This window comes from Carassius auratus, chromosome 19, assembly GCF_003368295.1.
Source record: "Carassius auratus strain Wakin chromosome 19, ASM336829v1, whole genome shotgun sequence".
Classification (NCBI taxonomy): Eukaryota; Metazoa; Chordata; class Actinopteri; order Cypriniformes; family Cyprinidae; genus Carassius; species Carassius auratus.
Window position 1 is genome coordinate 8,109,287 of NC_039261.1, and position 26,896 is coordinate 8,136,182.

The following is a 26,896-nucleotide window of genomic DNA, read 5'->3' on the forward strand; positions in this document are numbered from 1 at the left end:
TATGCCATATGATTCCTATAGGATTCATTCATATATATATATATATATATATATATATATATATATATATATATATATATATATATATATATATATATAATGACATTTTACCACAAACCACATTGATGGAATGTACTAAATATAGCGCATACTACATTTAAAGCATACATACACAGTATTATTAACAATTCATTATTATTAAAATATATTAACAGGTTACAACCAAAATCCACATAAAATCCCATGTATTTAAGTGTTTATCTTAAGAGCTTTTTAGAACTCATGGTATAATTAAAACTTTATCCAATAATTTCATAAAATAAAGGTTATCTGCAGTGTCTATATGTGAAACCAAAAAGCTATCTGGTTATTTAGGTTCCTGTTTGAATTGAGATCATGATTGTCGGTGCCATTTTTATTATTTAATCTATTTTCTATATATTAAAATTAAGTTGTTTATTAAGAAACTCTTTTATCAAAAACGTGTTGACATTAAGCTTGATAAGCTACATTTTCAAACATACATGTCTCCAGGACATGTACACGGTGAAAAGTTCAAGAACATCAGGCTTCAGGACCAGTTTAAGTGAAGCAGTGGTGCAAGATGGTCTAAAAACCCCAAAAGCTAAATCATATATTGTTAAAACCACACAAATAAACACTTCTTTCATATCAACAATAAAAGGAGTATATAAAATCAGAAGAATTAACCAAACCAGAATGTGACACACTGCTCAGATCTTTTATTTAAAGAAATGTCACATTAACAACCAGAACACAAAGACATTCAGGTAATTTGTTTCATTTTTGTCAAAAAAAAAAAAAAAAAAACATGGGAAAGAAGGAGGGGAACTGAATAACTGTTACAAAACAATTCTAAACAAACCTAATTTCGCAGACAGGTTTAGCATTGCCTTCTAAAGTGGTTTCATGTTTGAGATAAAGAATACTGGAATCACTGGTGTATGCACTGACAGGAAATGATGACGCACTCCTTCAACATCATCATATCCAATGGCAAAAACCAACTTAAATGGGGGAATACAAGATCAAAAATATGAACTACATCGCAGCCCTGAGCATTTCTGTGGCTGTAGCCCACCCCTCTCCAGTTATAAAATTAAAGGCACTCACACCGACAAAAAACATTTTCAAAGCGTAGGTGATCAAGTCAGCATCTGTTTTCATCAGCAAAACTCATGATTTGAAATATGCAATGTTATGCATCAATTATGCACCCATGTTGAATATCAGTTTTATGCATGAGACTTAGGGACAAACTTACAAGGATGGTTTACCCAAAAATGACATTTTTGTTATCATTCGCTTTTTGTAGTAAATCTGTATGAATTTCTTATTTTATGAAACACAAAAGGAGATTTCAGGCAAAGTCAAACTCTTGGTCACCATTCTTCTTCACTGCCTCTTGGTCTTTACAATGAATGTGAATATGGACTGACACTAACCTCTTTTGTTTCACACATAAAGATGGGTCTTAGAGCCAAATGAAGTTGAGAAGATAACAGAAGTTTCTCTTTTTTTTTTTTGCAGAACCATCATCACTTTAAATCATGATCGCTTGGTTAAGTTTTGATATTTTCACCTTGACGTTTATATACTGTTGACTTTTGTATATATTATTTACATATTATGCTCATCTGATCTAGTTCAACCCCAAAAAAAAAAGAAAAAAAAAAAGAAAAAAACATTCTGTCATCATTTACTCACCCTCGTGTTTTTATACCAGCATGAACATTTTTTTAATGAAACACAAAAATATTACATTATGGTAAAATGTTGCAGTCCAAACAATATCAACTGGACACAAAAAAATTTTTTTTTTCAGAATATGTTCTACGGTGTCCAACAGATGAAAATCATACAGGTTTGGAATGGCACGAGGGTGGGAAATTGATAGCTTTTTTTTTTTTTGGGTGAACTATGCCTTTTATAAAGTGTACTTGACAGTAAATATACAGGGAAGGGAGACTGTGATGAGAAAACTGAAATATTGAGGAAAGCCTGAACACAGAGTATTCTTAATCCTGTCACATACCACAGTTACATGCGCATGGGCTTTTAATATTGCACTGAAACATTGTAAAACTTATGATAACCTATTCCTGATATACCCCCCTCCCCCAACCCTTCCTTAGCACATATATATTGTCTTAATTTGAACATTCACATCATTTGTGACATACTGGAACGCCACACTGGAGTAAAATCCACTTTATCTCGCATGCACAATCGCAGTCCTTCTCTTTCCCTCGCTCGGGTAGATTTTCGTCCTCTCAAAATTAGGGTGAGCACTAACAGAAAATAAAACACAATTCACTTAGTTTTAATATGGGTTGATTCATTGTAGTGTTATTTGTTTTCTATACTTGAACATCCTCACACACGCGCGCGCGCGCAGAACCAGACAGAAACGCTCAAAGCTTCCTGCTCTCAGGTTCAAGAAAGTCACATGATCAATCGGCGGGAGACGCATCCTACAAAACTCCAGAGACTTGCATCCTGCTGCTCGTTTTCTGTTCTTTCTAGTTGTTCTCGTTGTGAAAGAATGCATTCCTATTGGTTGAGGAAGAGGAGCAGGACGTAAACACTGTGTAGTCATCATAACGGCATCAGCATGCCTCAATGTTGTTTGCGTATCGGTTTTATATTCAGTAGTTCCATAATGCTTTAAGTACTTCCTTCAATTTGTTTACTATATATCCAAATATGAAATATTTTACATGGTAGCTCCTTGGTTTTTCTTCTTGTATATCCAGTAGGTGGTATCATATTTATGTAGTACGGCACGTTGCATTGTATTTACTTTGTGTAACTTGTTCAGGTCCGTGCTGCAGCCAGGCAACCGCTCAGTGAACAAGCCATGCCTCCTGTAGCCACAACCCCACACAGCGTCTCGTAGTGGTGTGGAGCGGAGACAGGGCAGAGTTTAGAGGTTGTCTGACAGCTTGACTGTCTATGGGATCTCCTAGAAGCCTCTCCTTCTGTCAGAGTATGACGCAGCAACGGCAGAGACGCTGACCACCTCCGTGCACTGAAGGAGGAGGTGTGACCGGGGCAAAGTAAGCGTGGACCTTGATCTCAGGAAGGTGAGCCTACAGGAGAAACAACAGCAGAATGAGCCAGAACGCAGAATATGTCATAAGAGCTGGATGAAGTCATTTTTCAACAATCTAAAACTAAATAAACCCTATTGCTTGTCAGGTTTGGTATAGACCAGTGGTTTTCAACCTGTGGTCCGCGGCGTGGTATTGCAGGTGGGCCGCCAATTATTTTCTGTTCATTTCCAGTCCATTTTAGGGCTGTGCGATTAAAAGAAAACGTCCTAAAATCACGATTTGAGCGTGCGCATATGCCTAACTCCAGGTTCACACACTGTCTGTGATGCGCCTTTTTTCTGAGCCAATGTTGACGGATTAGAGCGTTCTCACTGCGGTAAAAGGCTAGAAATAAAACGTGCGAAAATAATTCATGTCTAACACATGAGCATAGAGTGAAGTGAACAGGATGCAGTTTAAGTGAGAGGAGACACGTTTTAAGTGTGCACACTCTCTCCTCGCAAAGCAGCGTGTATCTGAGCAAGCACGACCGGTTTTGTGACAGAGCAAAGGAAATCTGCTGCGAACAGAGAGATTCGCACTCGTGCATTATTTTAATGTGCTTTCGCGTTATATTTATGCGCTCTCACTGCTGACCGCATACACATACTGTATACACACTGCAAACACCTGAGGCACCGCTACAATTAATGAGCTCTATGTCCCTGTATACAGGATTTTTTTTTTTTTTTTTTTTGCCACAAGTCTATAAATTTTTTTACATCTTCACTATAGTGATAATTTTGACTTATGTCTGTCAAAATTGATCAAAAAAATCGCGATAGTTTTTTTTTTTTTTTGTCCATATCGCACAGCCCTAGTTTATTCAATAAATATAGTTTAAAATCTAGCTTCTGAGTACTAAGTTATTAACCCAACAATAGCGGGGTCAGTTAATTTTTTTGAAGTGGGCCACGCAAACATATGTGTTTGGTTGTGTGGGCCGCGAGTTGAAAAAGGTTGGGAACCACTGGTATAGACTTTAAATGGAGAATTAAATAGAACAAGTAGTAAAGCAATACTGTATAGTGAAGTCTATTACCAACCAATATTTGTAGTAGTTTTATTTCTACTTTTTGATGGAATAAAATAAGACTGTGACAATAAAACAATATGAATTATAGAGGTATTGATAATATATGTATGATGCCAACCCCTCAGAGGACCTCAGATGATGCGAACCCTGAAACAACAGAGAACTAACAAATATTGCTACAAATGTGATTGCATCACATAATAATTGCTGTTAATAATGTTCATCGTCTGGTTGACTACGTCTTGTATACGTCTTGTCATATGCACATAAACTGACAGTTACCACTGATAAGCTGCTACTAAATATTGTAGAAACTCAATTTTTTGTAAAGTTGCTTTGCAATGATTTGTATCGTAAGAAGTGCTATACAAATAAACTTGAATTGAAAGTATAAATGTGTCTGTGTGTATAAACACCCATTATTATAATGGTTAATATAATTGATGTTTGCTACGGTGTAAAAACAAATCCTTTATTCATCTTTTTATTGTCTATGTTCTTTAGGTTGCTTATCAGTAGGGTACTTAGTATAAGCCATGGGTGAAATGGGTAACTTCCCAGATTTCCAAAATAAATCCTGGGCATCCCATTTAGCAGGAGCATATGTAACCCTAATGGCCCAATTATTTGGTGTTTTTACAAGTTTCTACAATTATGACTGTGTACATAAAGCATGTCAGGACTGTATCAGTGAAAAGTAAATCATAGATTGTGTCCAAACAACACAGAACTACTGCAGCAAAGTGGCAGTAAACCTCAATATTCAACGGGAACGCCCCGTTTTCTCAAAGACTGTCCACAGAGAAATTTACAATATCTATATGAAAAAGCTGCAATTTCTAAAACTTAGATTTAAGTCTTAAGTTTTAATTTTAAAAACTTAAACTTAGCAAAAAAAAGGTGTCTTTATCACAAAACCTGGACAGTTGGAGCACCAAACCCAAGTTTCACTTTGCGGCCATGTTTGAAACGCCTCTCTGGCAGCTATTTCAGTAATGGAGGAGCAGTTCCTATCTATTTGAATAGGGAAACAAAGTTCTCCAAAACCAAGCTTACGATTAAATTTCAGATTTGAAATTAACTATAAAATCTGAAGAAACGTTGTTTCTTATATTCAAATTGGGTCAAAAAAGCTTTTTTTTTTAAGTTAGACCAGCTGATGCACATGTGCAATCCTAAGCACGCATCTCGGGACATTAAATGATTCTATCAGCCTCATTTTTCCCGTAAGAGTGGTGCAGCAATTTGTAAATGTAAAGTGTGTGGCTTCTGGACTCATTTGCTTCCAGCTATTTTTAGCTGTACAAAACAGCTTGTTTTGCTGCCTGTTAATGCAAACCAGTGTGTTTTAAAATATTATTTTAGTGTGTTATCTGAACTATGAACACAATGGTTTGTAGTGCAAGCAGTTTTACCGTTTACTGCCCTCTGTTATTCTTCTTGCTATTTCCCTACAGCAGCTAATGAATCAGAAGTCTTGCACATTTACGGAAAACGGCAAACTACTGCACTGAAAAATAAAGTGGATAGTATCTGGAGCTTCTAACAGCAGCTGCAGTGACACAATAACTTTAGAGATTGTGATTGGCTCTTTTATTTAGAAGGTGTTATTGTTCTGCCATATTGTGTGTCGCGCTTTCTCCCATTCATAAGTAATAGAAGTGCACCATCTTTGTACATCTACAGTCTTTGACCAAAGTGAACCTCAACATCTGCCCTGGATAGACAAATCATGTGACCCAACCACTGTGGGAGGGTTTTCAGAGAAAATGTGACCCTGGAGCATAAAAGCGTCTTAAAGAGTCTCAAGTCGCTGGGGTATATTTGTAGCAATAGCCAAAAATACATTGTATGGGTCAAAATTATAGATTTTTCATTTATGCCAAAAATCATTTGGATGTTAAATAAAGATCATGTTCCATCAAGTTATTTTGTTAAAGTCCTACTGTACATATATCAAAACAATTTTTTTTAGTAATATGCATTGCTGAGAACTTCATTTGGACAACTTTAAAGGTGATTTTCTCAATATTTAGATTTTTTTGCACCCTCAGAATCCAGATATTCAAATAGTTGTATCTCAGCCAAATATTGTCTGATCCTAACGAACCATACATCAATGGAAATCTTATCTCAATTGTGAAAAAATGACTCTAAAGACTGGTTTTGTGGTCCATGGTCACAAATGAGAAACCAATTTCCTTCTCCAACACCTCTAAAACAACTTATAGATGTTTTTATTAACGAAAATCACCTGGAGACTATTTTAAATGTGTATGAATCCATTCTAACAAGGTTGGAATCTGTATTAAAACCAAATGGTGGTAAAACACTTTAAGTGTTTCCCAAGCATTCAATATATTTAAGCAAAGTTGTTTTTCTTAAAATAAGTCTCAATTAAAAATCTAAATTTAGAATTTTATAGGCAGGCTCTGTATTAAACTGCTCCCAACTGATTTACTACAAAAGTGCAAATGTGTGTATAAAAAAAAAAAAAGAAAAAAAGAAAAGCTGGCCCCAACTGCAAGTAACCACAACTGGTAGTGCCACAAATAACTGTTCAACAAAACAGGCCACAGTTTACTCCCAAAATGACACGGCAACAAATTAAACTAAAAATAAGGCCCTTTTTGATATTTCATTGTAGATGTTACAGATTGTAATGTGATCAGTATGAAACTGAAAAAAAGGCACATAGCTAACATTTTCGTGACTGATTATTATTGCTGTCAAGTACTCATAAGTATTTATATGCTTACTTGCCAGCACTGTAAACAGACACTGCACATTTGAGTTTGCACATAAGTGATGATCATTTTTGTCTGTATGTGGTCCTTGCATTTGAGACAATGTGTGGGAGTTGTGACATATTTAGTGATTATTTTCCACAGACCCGGATTCGTTTGATGCCCGCACGGGTGACCTGCTGGCAGTCATAGAGCTCAATGCGTTCCAGATGCTGGCAACTCTTGAGATGCTCCAGTGTGATGTCTGTGATCAAGGGGCAGTTGTCCAGCTCCACGACCTGCAGACGCTCCTGACCACACACACTGCTGCTCAGGTGTCTGATTCCATCATCTGTTATCAACTCACAGTGAGACAGACTCTAGAAAACACACACACACACACATATATATGCCGAAGTGAGCAGGCTACAATGAGTGAGCTTTGAAAAACAAATGGACATGCTTTATAATCCCTTTACAGAAAGCCATAAATAAGCATGGAAGCAATCCTCCCACACACTCTCTCTCTCAAACACTCACCAGCGCCTGCAGCCGAGGGCAGTGGATTGAGAGCTGAACCAGAGTGTTATCAGTCACCTGAATGGCACGTACAGACACAGAACATTAATATTTGTATGCTGACTAATCAGGATAAATAGTTGCAAGGAAACAGAAACAGCTCAACTTTGAGACAGAATACTTTGGCTTTATAGTAGAGGTAGATTTGACTGAAAATCTAAAGTTTTTTTTCACCTTTTCATTGTAATAAATTACATACCTTTAGTATATGTAATGATTAATTAAAGGGGGGTGAAATGCTATTTCATGCATACTGAGTTTTTTTACACTGTTATAGAGTTGGATTCCCATGCTAAACATGGACAAAGTTTCAAAAATTAAGTTGTACGTTTGAAGGAGTATTTCTGTTCCAAAAAGCAGAGCTGAGAGAGGCTGTGCACAGACAATCACTGATCAGAGCGAGAGCATCGCGAAATGTCACAAAAGGAGGAGTGTTTTTGGTTGCCAGGGCAAGACAACCCTGCACAGATTACCAAAGAAAAAACAGCATTAAGGGACCAGTGGACGGAGTTTATTTTTACAGAGCATCAACGGAGTTGTGCAAGTGTTTGTGTTTGTTCCCTGCATTTCGAAGATGCTTGTTTTACAAACAAGGCCCAGTTTGACGACGGATTTGCGCATCGTTTATTTCTTAAGGATGATGCAATCCCAACGAAAAAGGGTCATGATCGTGTGTTGGAACCGCAGGCGGTGAGTAAAACTGCTTCAAATATCTCTGCCTCCTTGTTAGTGCGTCCGCCTCCCATCGGAGACCCGGGTTCGAGCCCCGCTCGGAGCGAGTCCTTGCTGCTGCTGCTCTCGTTCAGTTTCAGCCTCGGGATCTGATTCTGGATCATAAATAAACGGCTGAATCCATGGCTGTTAGCCATGGTTTATTTTGGATGATGGTTTTTTCCTCAAGGCAATGTCAGAGCCGTTAAATATGTTTTTCAACGGCTCTGGGTAATGTCACAGCTTCCAAACGCTCTCGACGCAAAAGCCTACTGGCGCTCGTGATTCTTTAGCTCCGCCCACACGTCACGCCTCTAGGCGCTCGTGTTTTTCCGGGAAAAATCGGTACAGACTATCTTTCTCTTATGAATATTATAAAACTAAAGACTTTTTGGAGTTATGAAGGATGCAGTACTACTCTATAGGTACTCAAGATTAACAGGATATTGAGTGAAAACGAGCATTTCACCCCCCCTTTAACATATCAAAAATTAATTTAGAAAATAAATAATTTGGATTCATTTTTTGTTTCTTCGTTTCAGTTGTTTAAATTTGGTTTTAGGCTGCCTTGTGACAACTTACCCCATATAAATACAACACCATTCAAAATTTTGGGGTTAATAAGGTTCTCTTTCCTTTATCGGGCAAAGATGCATTAAATTAATCAAAGTGAAATATACAAAAGATTTCCAATTCGAATAAATCACAATTTCTGAAAATAAAAAATTATATTACCGTCGCGGCTGGAGATGGTAATGTTTTCGCTTGGTTCATGTCCCTTAGTTCATTTCTCTTGGTTCATGTCAAATTAATTTTGATAAATAAGTCGAACCTGACTAAGTCGCAGGACCAGCCAAACTATGAAAAAAAGTGTGACTTATATATATATATATATATATTAATCAGCACAACATTTTTTCAACATTGATATTCGAAATGTTTATTGAGTACCGTATTTTCCGGACTATAAGTCACACTTTTTTTCATAGTTTGGCTGGTCCTGCGACTTATAGTCAGGTGCGACTTATTTATAAAATAAATTGTGACATGAACTGAGAGAAATGAACTAAGAGAAATGAACCAATAGAAAACATTACAGTCTCCAGCCGCAAGAGGGTGCTCTGTGCTGCTCAGTGCTCCTATAGTCTACACTGAAGACATAGAGAGTCCTCTCGCGGCTGCAGACGGTAATGTTTTCTCTTGGTTTTTGGTTCTAAATAAATGTGACTTAAAGTCCAGTGCGACTTATAAATGTTTTTTTCCTCGTCATGACGTATTTTTGGACTGATGCGACTTATACTCAGGTGCGACTTAAGTCCGAAAAATACGGTAATGACTTCTGAAAATTCAGCTTTGCCATCACAGGAATAAATTACATTATTACTGAAATAGAAAAGTGTATTTTAGTCTATGTATTCAGTTTCAAATTCAGACTGCATCTGAAAATGCCCCCTATACTCTCAAATAGGGCACTATTTGAGGGGACAGACATTTTTAAGGGTGTCCGAAACCATAGTGGACATTCTCGAGTGCACTCATTCAATCCCACAATGCAGCGTAAAAAGCTAGAGATAACCCATAATGCACTGTGAGAGTAGCACACCGAATGAATTCCCACATGAGCTGTTTGTTTCAAATGATTATTACAGCAAGCAAACTATGTAAAAGCGGCAGTTCTTCCGCTACATTCACTCAATCGTTCTCATTCACTCCTTCAAGTGGACTGTGTGAGTGGACTAACCTAGGGAACAGTGAATGAGGGTATAGGGGATGATTTCGGATACAGCCTCAGTCTTTATGAGCATAAGGAACTTTTTAAAAAACATTAAAAAATCTTACCAGTCCCACAATTTTGAATGATCGACTATATTTATTTTATATTAATATTTACAATATTATCATATATATAATAGGAATTTTAATCTCACCAAAATACATTCCTCTAAATCCATCTTCTCCAAATCATGACAGTTCTGAAACAGAAGGCATAGTTTGTTTAGGAATCCTCTCATATCAGCAATGTCTTCTAACACAAAGCATGCTCTCTAAATCCAGTGCGTTGATGTTTTGTTGTTTTGGGGTGTTTGTTTGATTACTCACTCGGGCAAGAACAGTAAAACCAGCATCAGTCACATGTGAGCAGCGAGCAGCCTCCAGGATCCTGAGGACAACACATGCAATGTGAATGAAGGACTCTGTGTGGGTACGTGTGCTTATCTGCGTACAGATGAAGAAAGCTTTACTTGAGCCGTTGGCAGTTGAGGCCGAGGGCAGTCAGAGAAGCGTCTGTGATGTTGCTGCAGCCAGACACACAAACCATCTGCAGTTTGTGACAACCACGGCACAAACTCACAAAGCCGTCATCTGTGATTTGCTGCAAGATGGATAAAGCATCTTATTTATTTCCAACAAATTTACATTTGTGTGTGTTTGTTTTCCATTAGCAATATTTAACAACAGCATAGTAATAAGTCAAAGCCTTACTGTGCATGATTGCATGTTGATTATCATGAGCTCAGGACAGTGCTTTTGAAGGTGCTTTAGTCCAGTATCATCAAGCTGAAATGGCACATTTAGCGATTATTATGTTACACTATCAATGATTTCCCTCAAAGTGTTTTGTATAAGCTGGTGTTTGTATATATGTATGCACCTGGGTGCAGCCTCTCAGAAACAGAGCTTTGAGACTTGTGCAGCCACGGCTGAGAGCCTCGATGCCATCACTTGTGGTCTGATCACACCAGGACAGGTTCAGATTCTCCAACATCCGACAGCCCTCACTAGCAGACAGAAAGAGTCAATAAGAGAATATTGATATTATTAGAGTTATATTAAAACATGTCCTGGCTCCAAGCTTTATAATAGCAGTGAATAGCTGTTATTTTTCAATAGTCCAAAAGAAGTCCAATAAAGTGCATCAATCCACCATAAAAAGTGCCTAACACAGCTCCAGGGGGTGAATAAAGGCCTCCTGTAGCGAATTGATGCATTTTCGTAAGAAAAAAACTTCTACCTTCTCATTTCTACCAGTCATGCACAAGTTCACAATAGAACGCTGTTCCAGCAGATGACACAGGATGTAGGGGTAGCATAAGTCTCATGAGAACCAATGTTTGTTTACAAGGGCAAAGGAAGCAAAGTTTCCTTACTTTAGCAAAGGAAAAACCATTCTTCTCTTATTCGCTTATATCAAAATCCTCTAACATTTTTCTTCACAAATCCTTGTTTTTTTTAACTTATAATTCATGTGCGGTGTTTTGTTTTGCTCTCTCCTCTGCACTTCCATGTCTGTCGATTCTTTACTGTCCTACGTCATCCACCAGAACGGTGTTCTTTTATGAACAAGAATGAGATTAGTGTTTATAAAAGTTTTTAATATGGATATTTTTTTTCCAAAAAATACAAAACACTGATTCACTACAGGAGGCCTTTTTCACCCCCCGGAGCCATGTGAGGCCATTTCTATTATGAATTGATGTGCTTTATTGGACTTCTTTTGGACTATTGAAAAATAACAGCCATTGACTGCCATTATAAAGCTTGGAAGAGACAGGATGTTTTAAAACATTCGGATTCGTCTGAAAGAAGAAAGTCATATAGGATGGCTTGAGGGTGAGTAAATTATGGGGTAATTTTCACTTTTTGGAGAACTATGCCTTTAAACATAATTTATGCATACAATATCCCAAACAATCAAACACGGACACAAAAAACCAAAATGTTATTTAACAGAAAAAATAGAGAAAAAAACATTTAAACCGCAAACCAGTAGAGTAAACAATAATCAAAATAAAAAATTAATTTGGATTACAACAACAAAAATTCTTGTTTTTTCAGTTTTAATAAACTCATTTTATGAGGATCAATAAACCACTAAAATTTGTTTCCAAAACTTTTAAATAATAATATAATTAATTATTTTAAAATAAGCATATTTAATCAGGCTCCTATATTCATGTTCAGTTGTTTCACTTTAATTGCATTGAAAATTACCTATTCACTGCCATTATAGTAACATTACTTAACCTAAAAATAGGAGCCTAATAAAAAATTTCATTTTAGATTAAAATTTCAGATGGCACTTTGCATCTGAATTCTTCAAATATAGATATTTTCTTTTTAAGATGTGGGAATATAAACAGCTATCATCTCAATTGTCTAACAAGGAGTTAACTATTCCTCTTAGTCTCGGTTTAAATATTCGCTCTCAGAATTTCCTGCTTCAACAGCTCATACAGAATAATCTACTACAACTGTGGAAAAGATTGGTGACAGACTCCTAATCATTAACAAAGCCAACCTCCTGACACAATGAAATCAAACCAGGCTTTGATTTAACACCCCCCAGTTAAGTTTTAAAGACTCCATAAAATCTAAATCACAGAGTCTTTAACTTTAACTCCTGACAAACTGAAGCAATTTTACGTTCAGGACATCAATTTTCTGTCTAATAAACATCATGCTATTACACAATCAAAGCAAAAAACCCAGCCCTAAATTTGGTCTCCAAGACCTTATGACTGCCCCACCTTAAGGCCTTAAGTGCATGATTGGTGATGGACACGCAGGAGGTCAGGTCAAGATGGCGAAGTTTGGAGCAGAACTTGCTAAGGCTGATGCAGGTGGAGTCTGTGATCTTGGTGCAGCCGTTGAGGTTCAGATGTTCAATGTTGCGACAGTTCTGAGCAAAGGTCCTGCCAAATCAAATGAAACCTCTCAGCTGACAATGTTAAACAGAAAAACTACACAATAAAAGTGGTAAACATGGTGCCAACAACAACAGCAACAAATAATCCTTACACCATCTAACCAGCCGCAATATGGCATTTCCAGCGACAAGACATTTGTCACAGTGAAAGCTAAACTGCTGCACAATCCAATTAGCTACCTGAAAGATATTTAATATATGATATGCAATTATATGGAAAGGGACCTATAATAATGGGCGGGGCCATTCAAAATACCACAAATCACAGCTAGTTAACGACAAAAACTGATTTACTGAGATAGCTTTAAAAACTTTTTACTTTGACTTGCTTAAACGCAGCAAAATGCTATTTTATATTTGATTTATTTATTGTATGAACTGTGCAAACCTACAGTGCATGTTTTAATTAACAAAAAGTAATGCGGCTCACTTCATGGAGGCATCTCCCACACTGAGGCAGCCCCGAAGACTGAGCTGCCTCAAAAACCCTCCACATCGCTTCGAGATGTTCTCCACGACACGGCCCTAATAGAAAGACACAGACAGAGAGAGAGAGAGAGAGAGAGAGAGAGAGAGAGAGAGCTCAGGCACAAAGGATCAAAGATGACGTTATGGTCCATAGAAAAACCCACTGACCCAGTGTTAATCCCACACACATAACACCCAAAGACAGACAATTTAATGCACACAGCAACATATTACTGATGAAATACTAAGACATACAAAGCAAAAGCCGATAACACACAAGACTATATCTGTAATCACAAACCAAACATTTACTTGACAGTTGCTTTTTCACCTCAATATCTGTCTGAAAGTTGAAGAGATCAATCTTCTGCCAGTTACTTCCATCTAATGCAAGAACATTCCATGCCTGTTTATCCACGGAGAAAAGGAGAAAGCATTGTTAGAAAACTATTTTATTACTAGATCGTTTCGTTTAATTTGAACTAAACAAGCTGTTGAACATACCTTGGATACTTGGGCACACCTACACAAAGTGACTACATCCAGGAAAGAGAAAATCCTGAAATAAAAACAGATTTTTGATTACTTGTTTATTTTTGGTCATTATTCTGTTTTTTCCCCTTCTCTACTCACTTCCTGTAATGTATTGACAGTGCATCAGCACATTAGTATGTCAGGCTGATAAAGCTATTTCAATATGAAAACAAAAAAAAATTCAGATGGACCTATTGATAGATATGCAAGTTAGACAAACAGGCAGAATGATAGACAGACCGACAGATAGATAGACAGACAGACAGATAGATAGGAAGACAGACAGACAGACAGACAGACACAGATAGACAGATAGATAGATAGATAGATAGATAGATAGATAGATAGATAGATAGATATTCACAAAATTCATTACAACGTAATCTGCCATCTATGCCAATAAGAGTCATTAATTCTCACCTGAGCAGAAGCTCTTTGGGAAGTTTTTTGTTGATTGGGGCCTCATCACTGTTTGAGAACACCTGGACAATATGACATGACAGATTAACTACATAATAAAGCGCACACAGCACGAGTTATGCTCATGCACAATCAACATGCTCAAAGCTGGTTCAGACACGTCTCGGCCTGGTGCAACTTCACTCATAACACTTGCACAAGAAGGACAAATAAGCATCAACGAGTGTCTTAGATAACACTGCTGCTTTGTGACATCTTCTCAAGGCCTCGCATTCAGGGCACGTCAGCAAGCCAATCAGATTGATCTAAACTCCAAGAACAGCAGCCAACTCTAATGTTAAACGGATTCAGGCACAGCGCCCGTTGCTGACACGGTCAGCTGGTGCCGTTGTGTTAGGACGGGATTACCCTTGACGAACAAAAGCCTAAACACGGCACGTAAAAATAGAGCCATGCTCGGTCCAAAACACACACACAGTACACTTGCAGACACGCACGCAGTCACTCACGCGCGAGCGCGCGCCCACCAACACAAACAGACGCTTAAACACACTGTCATCGCTCAGACAGCCTGCCACCGCCCGTTTTCATTTCCTCGGGCGAAATATCACAGTTCGCTCGATATGAGTTACCTCAAATCTGCTCTTGGTGATGCCGTTCATGTCTGTTGCAGTGTCAATAATAAAGACAGTCCTCTGCAAGCGCTGCGCACAGCGACGTTTGCGCGTTTTGTCAACGCTGGCGATCAAACTATCGTGAAACAGACGCGCAGCTGTAACGTGTGGCCTGCTAGCCGTTCGTGTCTGCGCTGGTAACCGGAGAAATCCCGGGCTGCCCGCCGTCCGTGAACCATCACACAGCCAAAATAACAATAATAACATGGACGGAGCAGACTGCTGCTCTAACCTCACTTCCGCCTGCCGAACTGCCTCTCTGACTACATTTCCGCTCGAGCGCAAATTCCTGCCTGAAGTGAGTGCTGCTTAATCTTTAAACGACGTCAGTAAAATGCCAGAGGTGTCTGGCAAATAAGCTTAAAGAATAGCACTGGAGTTGAGAACGCGCTCGTGGGCTCCAGGGTTTCAAAAGAGTGGCTGTCGTGACGTCACTTTTGCGGGAAAAACACGCGTGGTGGGTTTGTTTTGATAACGATGTATGATGTTGCATAGGTGTGTCGTGGTTAACACACAAATGGAAGTGTATGGAAGTGAAAAGTGACTCTTTATTCATACATAATTATATGTCATCGACTATATTTTGGCACAGTGTCTCAATGTTAGCAGAGCAGGTGTGCGTGCTTAAGTGAACATTTGGACACTGTGTCATAAATGTATTCGCTTTAGTTTCGAAGCATTTAACCAACACAGACAAGTAAAACATTTCCACATTTAATTATATTTACGTATTTTTATTTCATTTAAATGTCATTGTTTTAAAAGTCAACATAAAATGTTAAACTGTAACCAGTATCCTGAAACCAGTTTAGCTGAGACTGTTAAATACAGCTTTATTGGTGGGTGATTGATAGTTGAATAGTCATAAAATGATTGCTGTCTGTTTGTCTGTCTTCAGCAATGTCCTGACGACATGCAAAAATGTACTTTGGAAGTTTAAATAAAATAAAAAAGCAGTGTATTATTAGGCTATATCTGAGGAATGCAACTAAATTCAGTAATATTTCAGTAAGGTACAATATCTCTCTCTCAGAATTATTATTATTTTTTATTTTTTTTACAGCCCTGAAAAATCAGATACATGAATTTTATAAAATGCTAATTTCTGTACATGAAAAGGCGCTAAATGTGTTTTTGCAATGCAGTAATCCATGTCAACAGTAGAGGGCAAAAGAGAGCCGCATTGCAGGTGACTTTTGATCTTTCATGATTTTCAGTCTGTGACTTTTCTGTGACTGATTTTCCCATTGGTAATTATTCAGCTATTGTACGGTCTTAAAGTGTCTCCCAATTAGCCATTATTCATCTATCGCGTTTAGTAGGACCGGCAAGCGATGCGGTTTGTGTAGATATGGTCTTGCGAAAAACTTCTTATTTCTGCATGAGTTTGAGGCTGGAAAAGGCTGCAGAACTAGGAGTTTGTTCTTTAAAAGAGATGAAGGGAGGAACAAAAATCACTCCATGAGCAAGATTCCAGAAGGTCCCAAAGAACCCCAGAGTAATATCAGCGTAGATCTACAGGCCTCTCTTGCATCGGCTAAGGTTGTCCAGGAGTCCACCATCGGGGAATGAAATGTGTCCATGGCAAGACAGCAAGATGGAAGGAAATAATATTGCTACCAGTTTGCCAAAGACTCAGTGAATGAGCCAGAAGACTATGAAAAGAATGTTTTGTCAACAAATTAACATCAGAAATAGACCGGATTGATATAAAAATAAGAAGCGTATAATCTGACCAAAAAGCCCCAGCTAACAGGGAACATTCTCAGAATTTTGGCTAACTTTCTGTGCAAGGTTCTTTCAAAGTTAAGAACAAACATTATTCCCAGTAGCATAAAATAAACGTTCATTTAAAGTTGTCAGGTCTTTAATAATGTTCTCAAAACATCAGCACAAATTATTGTTATTATACATCATTAATGGAATGCTTTTCTGAAACATTTTAGTTGTATGTTCATTACGACAGGTTTCAAAACGTTCAGAGAACATTCAAAAGTAACATTTCCATTGCAAAGTGATAAAAAAAGTCATTGTAGTTCAAATGTATGCACGTTCACAAATGTTCTAGCACAATGTGTGTGCCGGCTTTAAGCTGTAATTGTTTGGCTAATACCTTGACTAAATAATAAGCTAAGGAATTTAGGATCACACATAGCTCTGTTATTGAAGTAAATAACATTAGAAGCTGTTCAGACACACTCCTGCCACTAACTCACTAAAAACCAAACGTACTTGCTAATTCATGCTCTCTATCACTTTCTCCAGCACATAAAAGCCTTTACAATTAAACGAATGCGAATTGGAGTGTGTGTTTGTGGGTGGTTACTGTGTCCTGAGGTTGGCCCCAAGAATTTGGGACACAGACACAGTTGGTTTTGTCCTCCTCTTTCTGAACTGACATACAGCCAGGAGCGCCATGGTGACAAGACTCGCCAAAATTAAGGGTCCAGTCCTAAACACACACACACACACATTACGGTTCCAGGGAAGCACAAGCATTATGAGCCGGACTCCCCACGGCCCTGGAACAATCCCAGTGCTTAGAGTCTCTGTTCGCATGCGGTACTGCACAGGTTCTGAGTCATGACGTATTTACTGACAACGCCGTGCGAGTTTTCGCACGAGCGCACAAGCTGCTCGGTAATGTACCTCTTGGTCAGATAAACCTCCCCTTGCACCTCTGTCACTGCGCCTTTTAGTTCTTTTCTCTCGGCAATCGGGATCATCGGACCTGTCCGTCTGGAGAGCGCAATTCTCCTGGGATTTTTCACCTTTTCTGACAGATTTGGAAAAGTTTTACCTCCGTTTTTTCCAGAAACGCCGTTTCATTATGGGGCGAGCCTGTCACCGAGAGCTCGCTCTCCTGCCGCTGCTGGGATACTTGGCTTGCCTGACGCGCGCGGACGGTGGGTTTTCTCTTGATGGTCTGGGTGCGGTAATTTGTTTCACGCGCCTCTGCAATACACATTAACGCGAGGTGATGAATGGACGCGTGCGTGTGTCCGTGCTCCAAAAGATTAGAAAGTTGTTTGCATGGTATATTTGTTCTTAGTGTGTGGTTATAAATCTTTGTGTGTGTGTGGTTGTATATTATTTTTAAACTAATTTGATAGTTTTCAAAGTAATTGTGTGTTGGTTTGTGCTAGTTTCTTTGAATAGATATGTCTATTTTAAAAATGTCTATATTACATTTTATTACAGCTTGAATTTTAGTTATTTTGGTACGTTATTTTGGTATTTTAAGAAAAACCACATATTCTCATCTTTTTAATGAACTGTTTAGTTGTTAGTGGAGTCAAAATCCTTTAACTAAAGATCTAATTCACTAATGAATTTCATGTTCATCTACCACAAACCCCTGATATCTTCACATCAGCATAACAGACTCATCAATATGACACTAATGAATTTGTAACAAACGATTGATAGATGACGGGTTGTTTGTGGTGGGTCTGCTTGATTAGTCAGACTTCTGAACATGACTCAGTCTGGATTTACCTCACTGACACCAACCTTCTAACTTTATCTCTTCCAATTCAAATTGATCCAAAATGATGATGTCAGCTGTATTTATTAGACATGGAGGCATGAGCCATTATTCTATTATGGGGGGCTGCATGTTTGGTGACATGCATGTAACCTCGCTTTCATTTTGATCTATAATTAGCTCAATTTCAGATGTTTTACACAGGAATTGACTCACTGAATCTGGTATTTTATTTCCTCTGTGTGAGACTGTGACAAACTAATGTTGTTATTACGGAGCTGTCCTTATGTAAGATTTGATAAGATGCTGTCTGATGTGTGTTTATATTGTATGTGTCTACAATATAGTCTGTCAGGATGGGGCTTGTGATAAAAATGGATTCCTTCACCTTCACACGGCCAAAAACGCTGCTAAAAACACTTTATACAGTAACCGTCCTCACTTGACCCTGCTGTTAAAAATTGCCCTTTACCATACAAAGCTCTTTGGTGCTGTAATTCATAGCATTCATACCACCTGTAGATATCATATCAACTTGCTGTGGCTATATCCTCGCATTCTGCTAATTTCCCAATGTCCTTCTCATTTCCCCTGTTTGAGGTAATGTATTCTCACTAGTGTAATGCAGAATGCGCATTCTAGGAGTAACACTGGATAATTCTTTTTCCCAGTCTCTCCATTAGGACACGTGTTTTTACTGGAGTTGGAGAATTTTCCAAAAGGTGGGCAGGAGAGAGGGTTCGAGGCAGCAACACATGCCTGTATGGCTCAAGGGGCCCAGGTGGCATCCGGGGCCGACCTGCATCACGCAGTGTTGGAATGTGCCTTCTCAGCCTGCTCGCGTGGTTGGCTCTCCGGACCGAGTGTTGGGTAAGATCATTAATTACCTGAAGAACAGATGCTGTCAATCAAAGTGTTGTTTCCTTGAACGTGCATTGTGCTTTTTTTGAGGCACAATAATGAGCTCCCTTGCTTGGGTATATCTGTGTTTTTGTGTGTGATTGCAAGAGAGAATCCTACCTGTGAATTCAGCCAGAACATTCCTATTTACACCTCAGGGCCTGAGAGAAATGGACCTGAGCTGCTGTGAGGGAACACATCAGCACCTTCCATGTGTTCATTTTCTGTGCTGCTCCGTTGCTGAGGTGTATTACTTTGCCACTATGCACAAATCCCAAAATAATTATCACATCCAAAATGTGGTCCGAAACCATTCTTTCTTTTTCAAACGAAATATATATATATGTATATGTATATATGTATATATATATGTATATGTGTGGGCCCAAAAAGTAAAGAAATACAAAAAATGTGAATTGCATTGTCTTGAATAACAAAGCATCAAACCAAGCATTATATTTTTTATATAGTAATAAATGATATCTATTATAATAATATATTATAATATTTACTGCATAAAATACAGTGGGGGTTGCGTTTTATTGTATTTTATTGTAACACATATTATACATTTTGGTACATATATTATGTATAGGTTTTGGTCAATAAGATTTCTTTCACATTTTTAAAAAAAAGTATCTTATGTTCATCAAGGCTGCATATTTAACATGTAAATGTAATTAATTCCTGTGATTGCAAATGAGAATTTTCAGCATAATTACGTCAATCTTCAGTGTCTCATGGTCTTTCAGAAATTATATTAATATGCTGATTTGATGATTAAGAAATATTGAATTATTATCAACAAAAGTGGTGCTCAATTCCTTAATTGGAAGCATCTTTTATTACGCAAAGAAAGATCAAAAGAACAGCATTTGTAATATATAAATTTTGGCCTTACTGTCACTACTGATCATCCATGCTTAGTGATTATTTAATATTACTGAACCTTAACCTTTAAACAATAATATATATTCACTTACATTTATGCTTGCAATGGGGTAAGAAAAATAAGCTTAATCCAATACTGTTTGTTCTAAGTTGTACACTTCTTTCCAATAAGTCTGGAATACAAAATTCAAACCATTCTGTTGTTATCATGTATGGATTTGTGAATGTCTGAGGCCTTTGTTGAATATCACTTGCATCTGCAAGTTTTTCCAAAAGGAGTGGCCTTCCCTTCAGAACAACCTCTAGATTACATATGGATTTCCCGGTCGTGACACATAAATTGCACATCAATGACATACATGTGAAAATCTACAATCTACCTCAGTGCAGCTGAGCCTTAATAACTAAACTTTGACACTGGGTGTTTCCTAGTAACTTAACACTGTCCCAGGAGAGTCCAGTCTGGTAAGGATTCAAGTCGTCTGGTTGTGGTTTGAGCTTCTGCAGCCACTCAGACATACCCACATGCTCATAATTCTGATTAAGACCTCACAGCTGAGTGTTAAAAAGTGAGGTAAGCAACTTACTTCCCTCACAAACATTTGGAGGAAAGTCTCTAAAAAATTTAGGAGGAAACATTCTTGGTTATAGACATGCACAGTATATTCTGGAACCTTGACTGACTTCTTGAATAGTTCTGTTTGAAGCTATTGTAAAATGAGTATAAATGCAAATGTCACATTCTATATTAATGCGGCACGTGCTATATTGCTTGGAAACTGCAAACATCCTACAGTTAAAATAATGAACAATATCATTTGGTGGAAGAGCTATTTATTCTGGTGATTAATAATACTTTTTATTTGTTCACCTGTTTGGTATCTTTAATGATTAAATGTTTTTCTAAATGTTGTTTAATTGTTGATCAATTGTTGACTGTTTTGTGTTGCCTACAAATGCCGCATGGTAAAATCACTGTAATGCAGGGGTTTCCAAATTTTTGATGCCAAAGACCCCAAATATTATGAGTTACTTGTGGTTTATTGCATATTTGAATCACTCTTGCCTTTTTTGTTCTAACAGACACACAATCAGAGAGTGGTACTGGCCGACACAAGCTTTAAAAACATATACACGCACGACAGAAAACAGACCTGTGATGTAAATTTATACAAACACTGGAGACATAGCAATGTGATGGGGATATACGGCATAGAGTGTGTGTGTTGAAATAGTACATGAGATGACTATGTATATAGAATTTAACAGTGACATCATGTCTGTTGCCTTTATAATGGAAAAGACAAAAAAAAATTGAGAAATAATTCCTCTAATTTATTTTCAGGACTACAGTGTGCAGCGGCGTCCCGGGGAGTTTGAGGCCAGTTGATGTGCAGTTGGAGAATTTCACTAGGGATACTGAGAGACTGGGCGTGTTCTGCGTGAAAGATAGCGGTCAGTTTTAAATCACTGAAACTGGAGAAGGGGACTGTGTTTTTTCACTTATGAGGGCTTATGAAGGACTATTTCATGTAACACATACCTAAAGACTTTGGCCTGTTTCATACCGCATGTAAAAACAGAAGAGCAAAAGCATATGTGTTAGCTTCAGCGCCAACACAGAGGAGTTTCTAAACTTTTAATACCAAGGACCCCCAAATATGATCATCCTGTGAGAGACTTATTTCATTTAACAAAAAATAAACAAATGAAGGTAAAATCCTGACTATTTCAAATATCAAGTTCATAGCTGGGATTTGGAGTAATTTCCATATGGATTTAAATGTGCTTCCCATCTTCAAGTTAATTATATTTCCCCCAATAAAAAAGGAATATTTTAAAAATCAGTTAATTTCAAAGTCTAGTTCAAATCTATTAACATGTTTCCTGACATATCACTTGAGATGTAGTGATTAAAAAATTATAATTAAACTTTATTTGGAGTACTACTTTGTGCACAATGCATTTTTATTCATATTAAGCCTAAAATGTGTTTTAATATCATTATTGATGAAGATTGCATGATCTTTGAATAATATTGATCTGTAATGCAAGATATTTAAAGTGTACACAAAGTATGCTTGCAATAGTTCCACTTTAGCACAATCAAATACTTCATTACATATTTAGTCCAGCACTACTTTTGCAAAAAGTGCATTAAGTACAAAATAAGTTGTTTCAATCAAGCAGACTTTAAGTATACCAGTTTAGTATACTAAATGTACCATTGCAAGGTTTTTTTTATTAAGCACTTAAATCTGTAAATGTGTTAGTAGTACTTAGCATTTTTAGCATATTTATTTTTCATTTCCATCACATTGGTAAAGATTCTCAGCAGCCAACCTCCTATAACCATTTATTAAAATTGATGATGTTAATAAAAGGATTAGCCAGTATATTACTATTATATATATTATAGCTGTCACTATAGAATGCTGTCACAGTGTGTCAACAAAACTGGCTTTACATGTAATTGAACCTTTTCACTTATTGACATTTTTCTTTTATAATTTATGACACGCTTTTCACCGTTCATCCATCAGATGCTCCATGTGGCCAGCCACCTTCATTCCCACACTCACATCTGCAGGGGAAAACTGGTCTGGACCTCGGGGATGAACTTCTGTATACCTGTGACCCAGGATATAAACTTCCCAACGGAGAGACGGGCTTCAGCCTGCTTTGCGACAGTTGTGGAGAATGGTATGGACTTGTGCAGCATTGCCTGAAAGGTGAGCTGGGAACACAAAGATCAGATTTAAAAATAAAAGCAGCCATGTTGAATATGAGACAGAGGCTCCAAGATGCATAATTCTTGAGGTTCAAAGGGTTTATTTGGCTTTTGGGTGTAGCTGCGTAGTCTTCAAAAAGTTTTATTTGTTGCAGATGATCCTGAAGGCCACATCGACTATGAAGATAAGTTCACAGATGGCCATCTCCTCGAAAATCTGAGGGAGGACCATCATATTTCTTTGAATCCAGGAGGAACGCAGTCCACTGTTCATGAAGTAGAAGAATCCTTTCCTGAGCCAGAGCCAGATCCAGAGCCAGAGCCTGAGCATACAGTCATTTCTGAAGAAGAGAAGGAGAATGATGGAGATTCAATATCAGTCACTGAACCTCCAGTGTCTCAACTCAGTCAGAAGCACATGTTCTGGTTTCCTTCAGAGGCCTTCCAGGAAGAGAAGGAGCAGCCGGGTATCACCACTGATCTCTCCTCTGTTAAAAACCCCAATGAAGATGAGAGTCACATGACAGTCAAAACAACCAACAGCCAGTCAGTTCCTGATATTATCGCTGAGGAAAGTGACCATTCTCCCACCGATGAACCTACCAGTCCCAGTGACGGTGGCTCAGACGATTCCTGGCTAGATGGACACCCTGTTACTCAAGATGAAGATAAAGCTGGAGGTGAGTCCACAGGGGAGGCAGGGCCAGAACAAGATGTAGAGTCAGAAACCGAGACCTTGACTGGCCACTCGGAAGTTGAGGTGTTTGAGGATATAACCAAAAACCCTGTGGAAGAAGACACCGGGGGTTTGATTGAAAACCCTGAGGAGGACGAAGATGGAGAAATAAAAAATCCAGAGGACACAATCCACATGAAAGGAGATGAGGAGGAGCTCGCTAAAGGCACAACAAGACTTGAAAAGGAAGAGTCTGTTGTAACACCTTATGAGGAAACAACTGAAGGACTTTCAGAAGATGACATGGTGAAAGAAACGTACACACCAGAGGAAACGGATTCTGATGGATCCAAAACATTGGGGTTTGGTGGTGTTACTGACAGTCCAAATGGTGTGGAGGTGAAGCCCACCACCTTCATTACTCAGATTACAGCCAGTCCAGATGATATTGCTGAACACAAGCGGCCCACGCCGTACACACCAGCTTCCGCTCCTGAAAACGTGAGCACCAGTCAAGGCGGCCTGGGCCCTGAGAACACATCCACAGCTTCTGGGATGGTACATCTGGATGGTCCACCTGATTATATCACCAGCATGCCCACACCCGTCATCAAGGATCCATGGGAAACCTTCGATGACCACTTCCTGGAGCACATACCTGGTCACGTCCCAACTGAAAACCCTGAAAATCAGAGCGTGATGGAAAGAGGTGGAGATCACAGCCTCGATCAACAGGAGCGGGCTGGAGAGGGTGCTTGTGCTGAAGACCCCTGTCACGGTTCAGGCCGTGGGCCAATGATCGCAGCCATTATCGTTGGCATCGTAGCAGCGGTGGTGGGTTTGGTCTTGGGCGTATGGTATTATAAAAAGAGGCAACAAAAGAGCTCTCACTACCAGCTCAATGGAACTAACAGGCAAACGCAGTGCATTGAGTTACAACAGACTGTGTGAAAGTCACACAGATCCTCATAAAGCCACACAGCTTACTCAGTCGTCCATACAAAGCCATTTATGTGTGAACATTACAGTCTACGTCCACTGGGGCTCAGCTAAATTCAGAGTAGAAAAAGCGCAAAATCTATCTATCTACATGTATCATTCTATCGTTTTTCTAACTTTGTAGTACACAGTCATATTAATTTCTAAAAAATTTTATTTCACTTAAATTTCCTTCAAATTCAAGAATTGCATTGGAAAATAATCTTAATTCAATTCTGAATGCAACACAATCCTGACTTTCACACTAACACTCTGTGTAACACTCCTTTATCGCACAAGGTTGGATTGTTTAGTGCTTACTTAGACAGTATTTCTGTTTTACAGTGTTTTCTTTTTCTTTATGTTTCCATTGTATTGTGGATAATTGATGGATCATGAATCTGATGTCTTCTCATGCTTTGGACGGACTGGTGGTCGGTGCATGTGTATATGGGGTGCCCGTCTGTCCAGATTTGTACATGTTTATAGCTTTGTCCATTAGTGAGTAAGCGTGTGTAAGAGAATCATTGTGACTTTAGCATGTTTGCTTTTGAAAGAGAGCAGTCAGTTCAAAAGAGAGTGTGGTTGAACTGTGTGCGCAATTGACAGTTTCTAGCTTGCAGACAGGTGATACATTCTGGTCAGGTGAATTCTGATTGGCTTTCAGCTCTTACAGTCCTAGAGCAGGCAGAATAAATAGCTTTCTTCCCTAAGTTTAGAATACAGTGAGCATTTGTTCTTTTCAAACCTTTTTCCTAAAAATAAGTGAGTTTCTTGGGGTTGAGCTCAGGACTCAGAAAGATTCACACTCACAGACTGGTTTACAGTGTATTGAGTTAATATATCCAGCGCTATAAAAGTTACATCATAGTAGACTATTTTCTACATAGATTTTCCCAGATATCTCATTGATGTTCAGTGCAAACTTTTGGCCATGTCTTATACAAGATATTCACCTCCAGTGACGTTTATGAGGCATATTTATATTGTGTATTATAAATGTAAAAACTTGATTTTAGAGCTAATAAATTAAAACAACAAAAACACAAATCAGATATGTCTAGAATTACGCATTTCAATTGTCATACTGAGGTCAAACATATAGTATGTTATTTTTAGATAATATTAATAATAGGTAATTAAGTGTAGTAAAGCCATTTATTTCTAGGTGGTGTTAGAGCAAATGTAGCATTTTTTTAATATTGTTTGATTGATTTATAAATGAAGAAAAGTGAAGTAAAGCTTCCTGAATTTTGCAGGGTCATTTGTAAGTATCCATTAAAGAATCGACTGACAGTATTAACATTATCTAACTGTTTGGATATTTTTGATTGTTGGCTGTTATTGTCTTTTAATATGTTTTCCAGCCCTAACATCTCTATTTAGCATAGAAGCTTGCACAGTCCTATTTTAGATTAGCCATTTAGAGGATGCTTTTATCCAAAGATACTTACAAATGATGAAAATCACAAGCAATTTATCATAGCCAAGAGCCAAAACACTTACAAAATAATCTCATTTCTAAGATCAAGAAATCACTTCCAGTTGGCTGCTGTAGATATATTTAAAGCTACAGTGGATAAACACATGAACTGCTTACCATAAAATAGGCCATTTGCTATTTGTGAGGTAAATGTGGCCATTGGAACTATTTTATTTGCTCTGATATCTTCTGAAAGTTATTTTCTGAACTGTAAAGTGTTTTATTGTGATGTGGAACTGTGAGGCTTCATACTCTTTGTTGAAATTCATCTGTAATCATTTCAATCCCATTTGAAGCTAACACTGCTTAGTAATATCAACATGACACTGTAACAATGTCAGTTAGATGTGACATGAGGGTATCTGACTAAACATAGCTGTGGAAAACTAGCTGAACATTAACCAATAAATTACTTTTTGGGGGGAAAATGGCCACTTTAGTCTTCCTTGGTGTCAAGATGACTTAAATAGGCTTAAAAAAACCCATTTCATTCCGAAAATAAGACTGCAAACATTTGCGTAGCGTTGCCGGGTGACTCTGTATGTGTGGAAGAGCAGCAGAGCCAAACCAGAGATCACAAAAAAGGGACATGTTTTCTGTGTCTATGCTGTTGTTTTACCACAAAACAAAGACGAAACGCTCAGAAACACTCCTGCATACAAATACTCACACAGCGGGAGAACAGAGACTTGTTTAAATGTGTTTGAACATGGAGTATCTGTGCAGTTTATCACACCATAGTAGGAAAAACCCAAAGAGAAAAGGAAAGAAGGGGTGG

General features: G+C 38.1%; 2 protein-coding genes across 4 annotated transcripts; one reads left to right on the plus strand and one right to left on the minus strand.

Annotated features, from left to right (window-relative positions):
* Positions 1-723: 723 nt before the first annotated feature.
* On the minus strand, positions 724-15,218 carry fbxl2 (F-box and leucine-rich repeat protein 2). The gene is made up of 14 exons (XM_026288727.1): positions 14,931-15,218; positions 14,299-14,360; positions 13,849-13,903; positions 13,676-13,750; positions 13,307-13,401; positions 12,698-12,862; positions 10,822-10,948; positions 10,653-10,727; positions 10,412-10,542; positions 10,269-10,329; positions 10,097-10,141; positions 7,419-7,475; positions 7,046-7,258; positions 724-3,113 (listed from the first exon to the last, which is right to left on the minus strand). Exons 1-14 carry the CDS (start codon positions 15,177-15,179, stop codon positions 3,006-3,008), a joined length of 1,518 nt encoding a protein of 505 aa, XP_026144512.1. The 5' UTR covers positions 15,180-15,218; the 3' UTR covers positions 724-3,005.
* On the plus strand, positions 15,215-26,708 carry susd5 (sushi domain containing 5). Of its 3 annotated transcripts, none has more exons than XM_026288722.1 (5): positions 15,215-15,270; positions 19,131-19,329; positions 21,596-21,705; positions 22,794-22,982; positions 23,137-26,708. In XM_026288722.1, the coding sequence occupies exons 2-5, from the start codon at positions 19,223-19,225 to the stop codon at positions 24,606-24,608; spliced, it is 1,878 nt and encodes a 625-aa protein (XP_026144507.1). In that variant the 5' UTR covers positions 15,215-15,270; positions 19,131-19,222; the 3' UTR covers positions 24,609-26,708. The 3 variants fall into 3 exon arrangements, with proteins under 3 accessions (XP_026144507.1, XP_026144506.1, XP_026144505.1); XM_026288721.1 differs by lacking the exon at positions 15,215-15,270 and adding an exon at positions 15,279-15,429; XM_026288720.1 differs by lacking the exon at positions 15,215-15,270 and adding an exon at positions 17,003-17,878.
* The last annotated feature ends 188 nt before the right edge of the window (positions 26,709-26,896 follow it).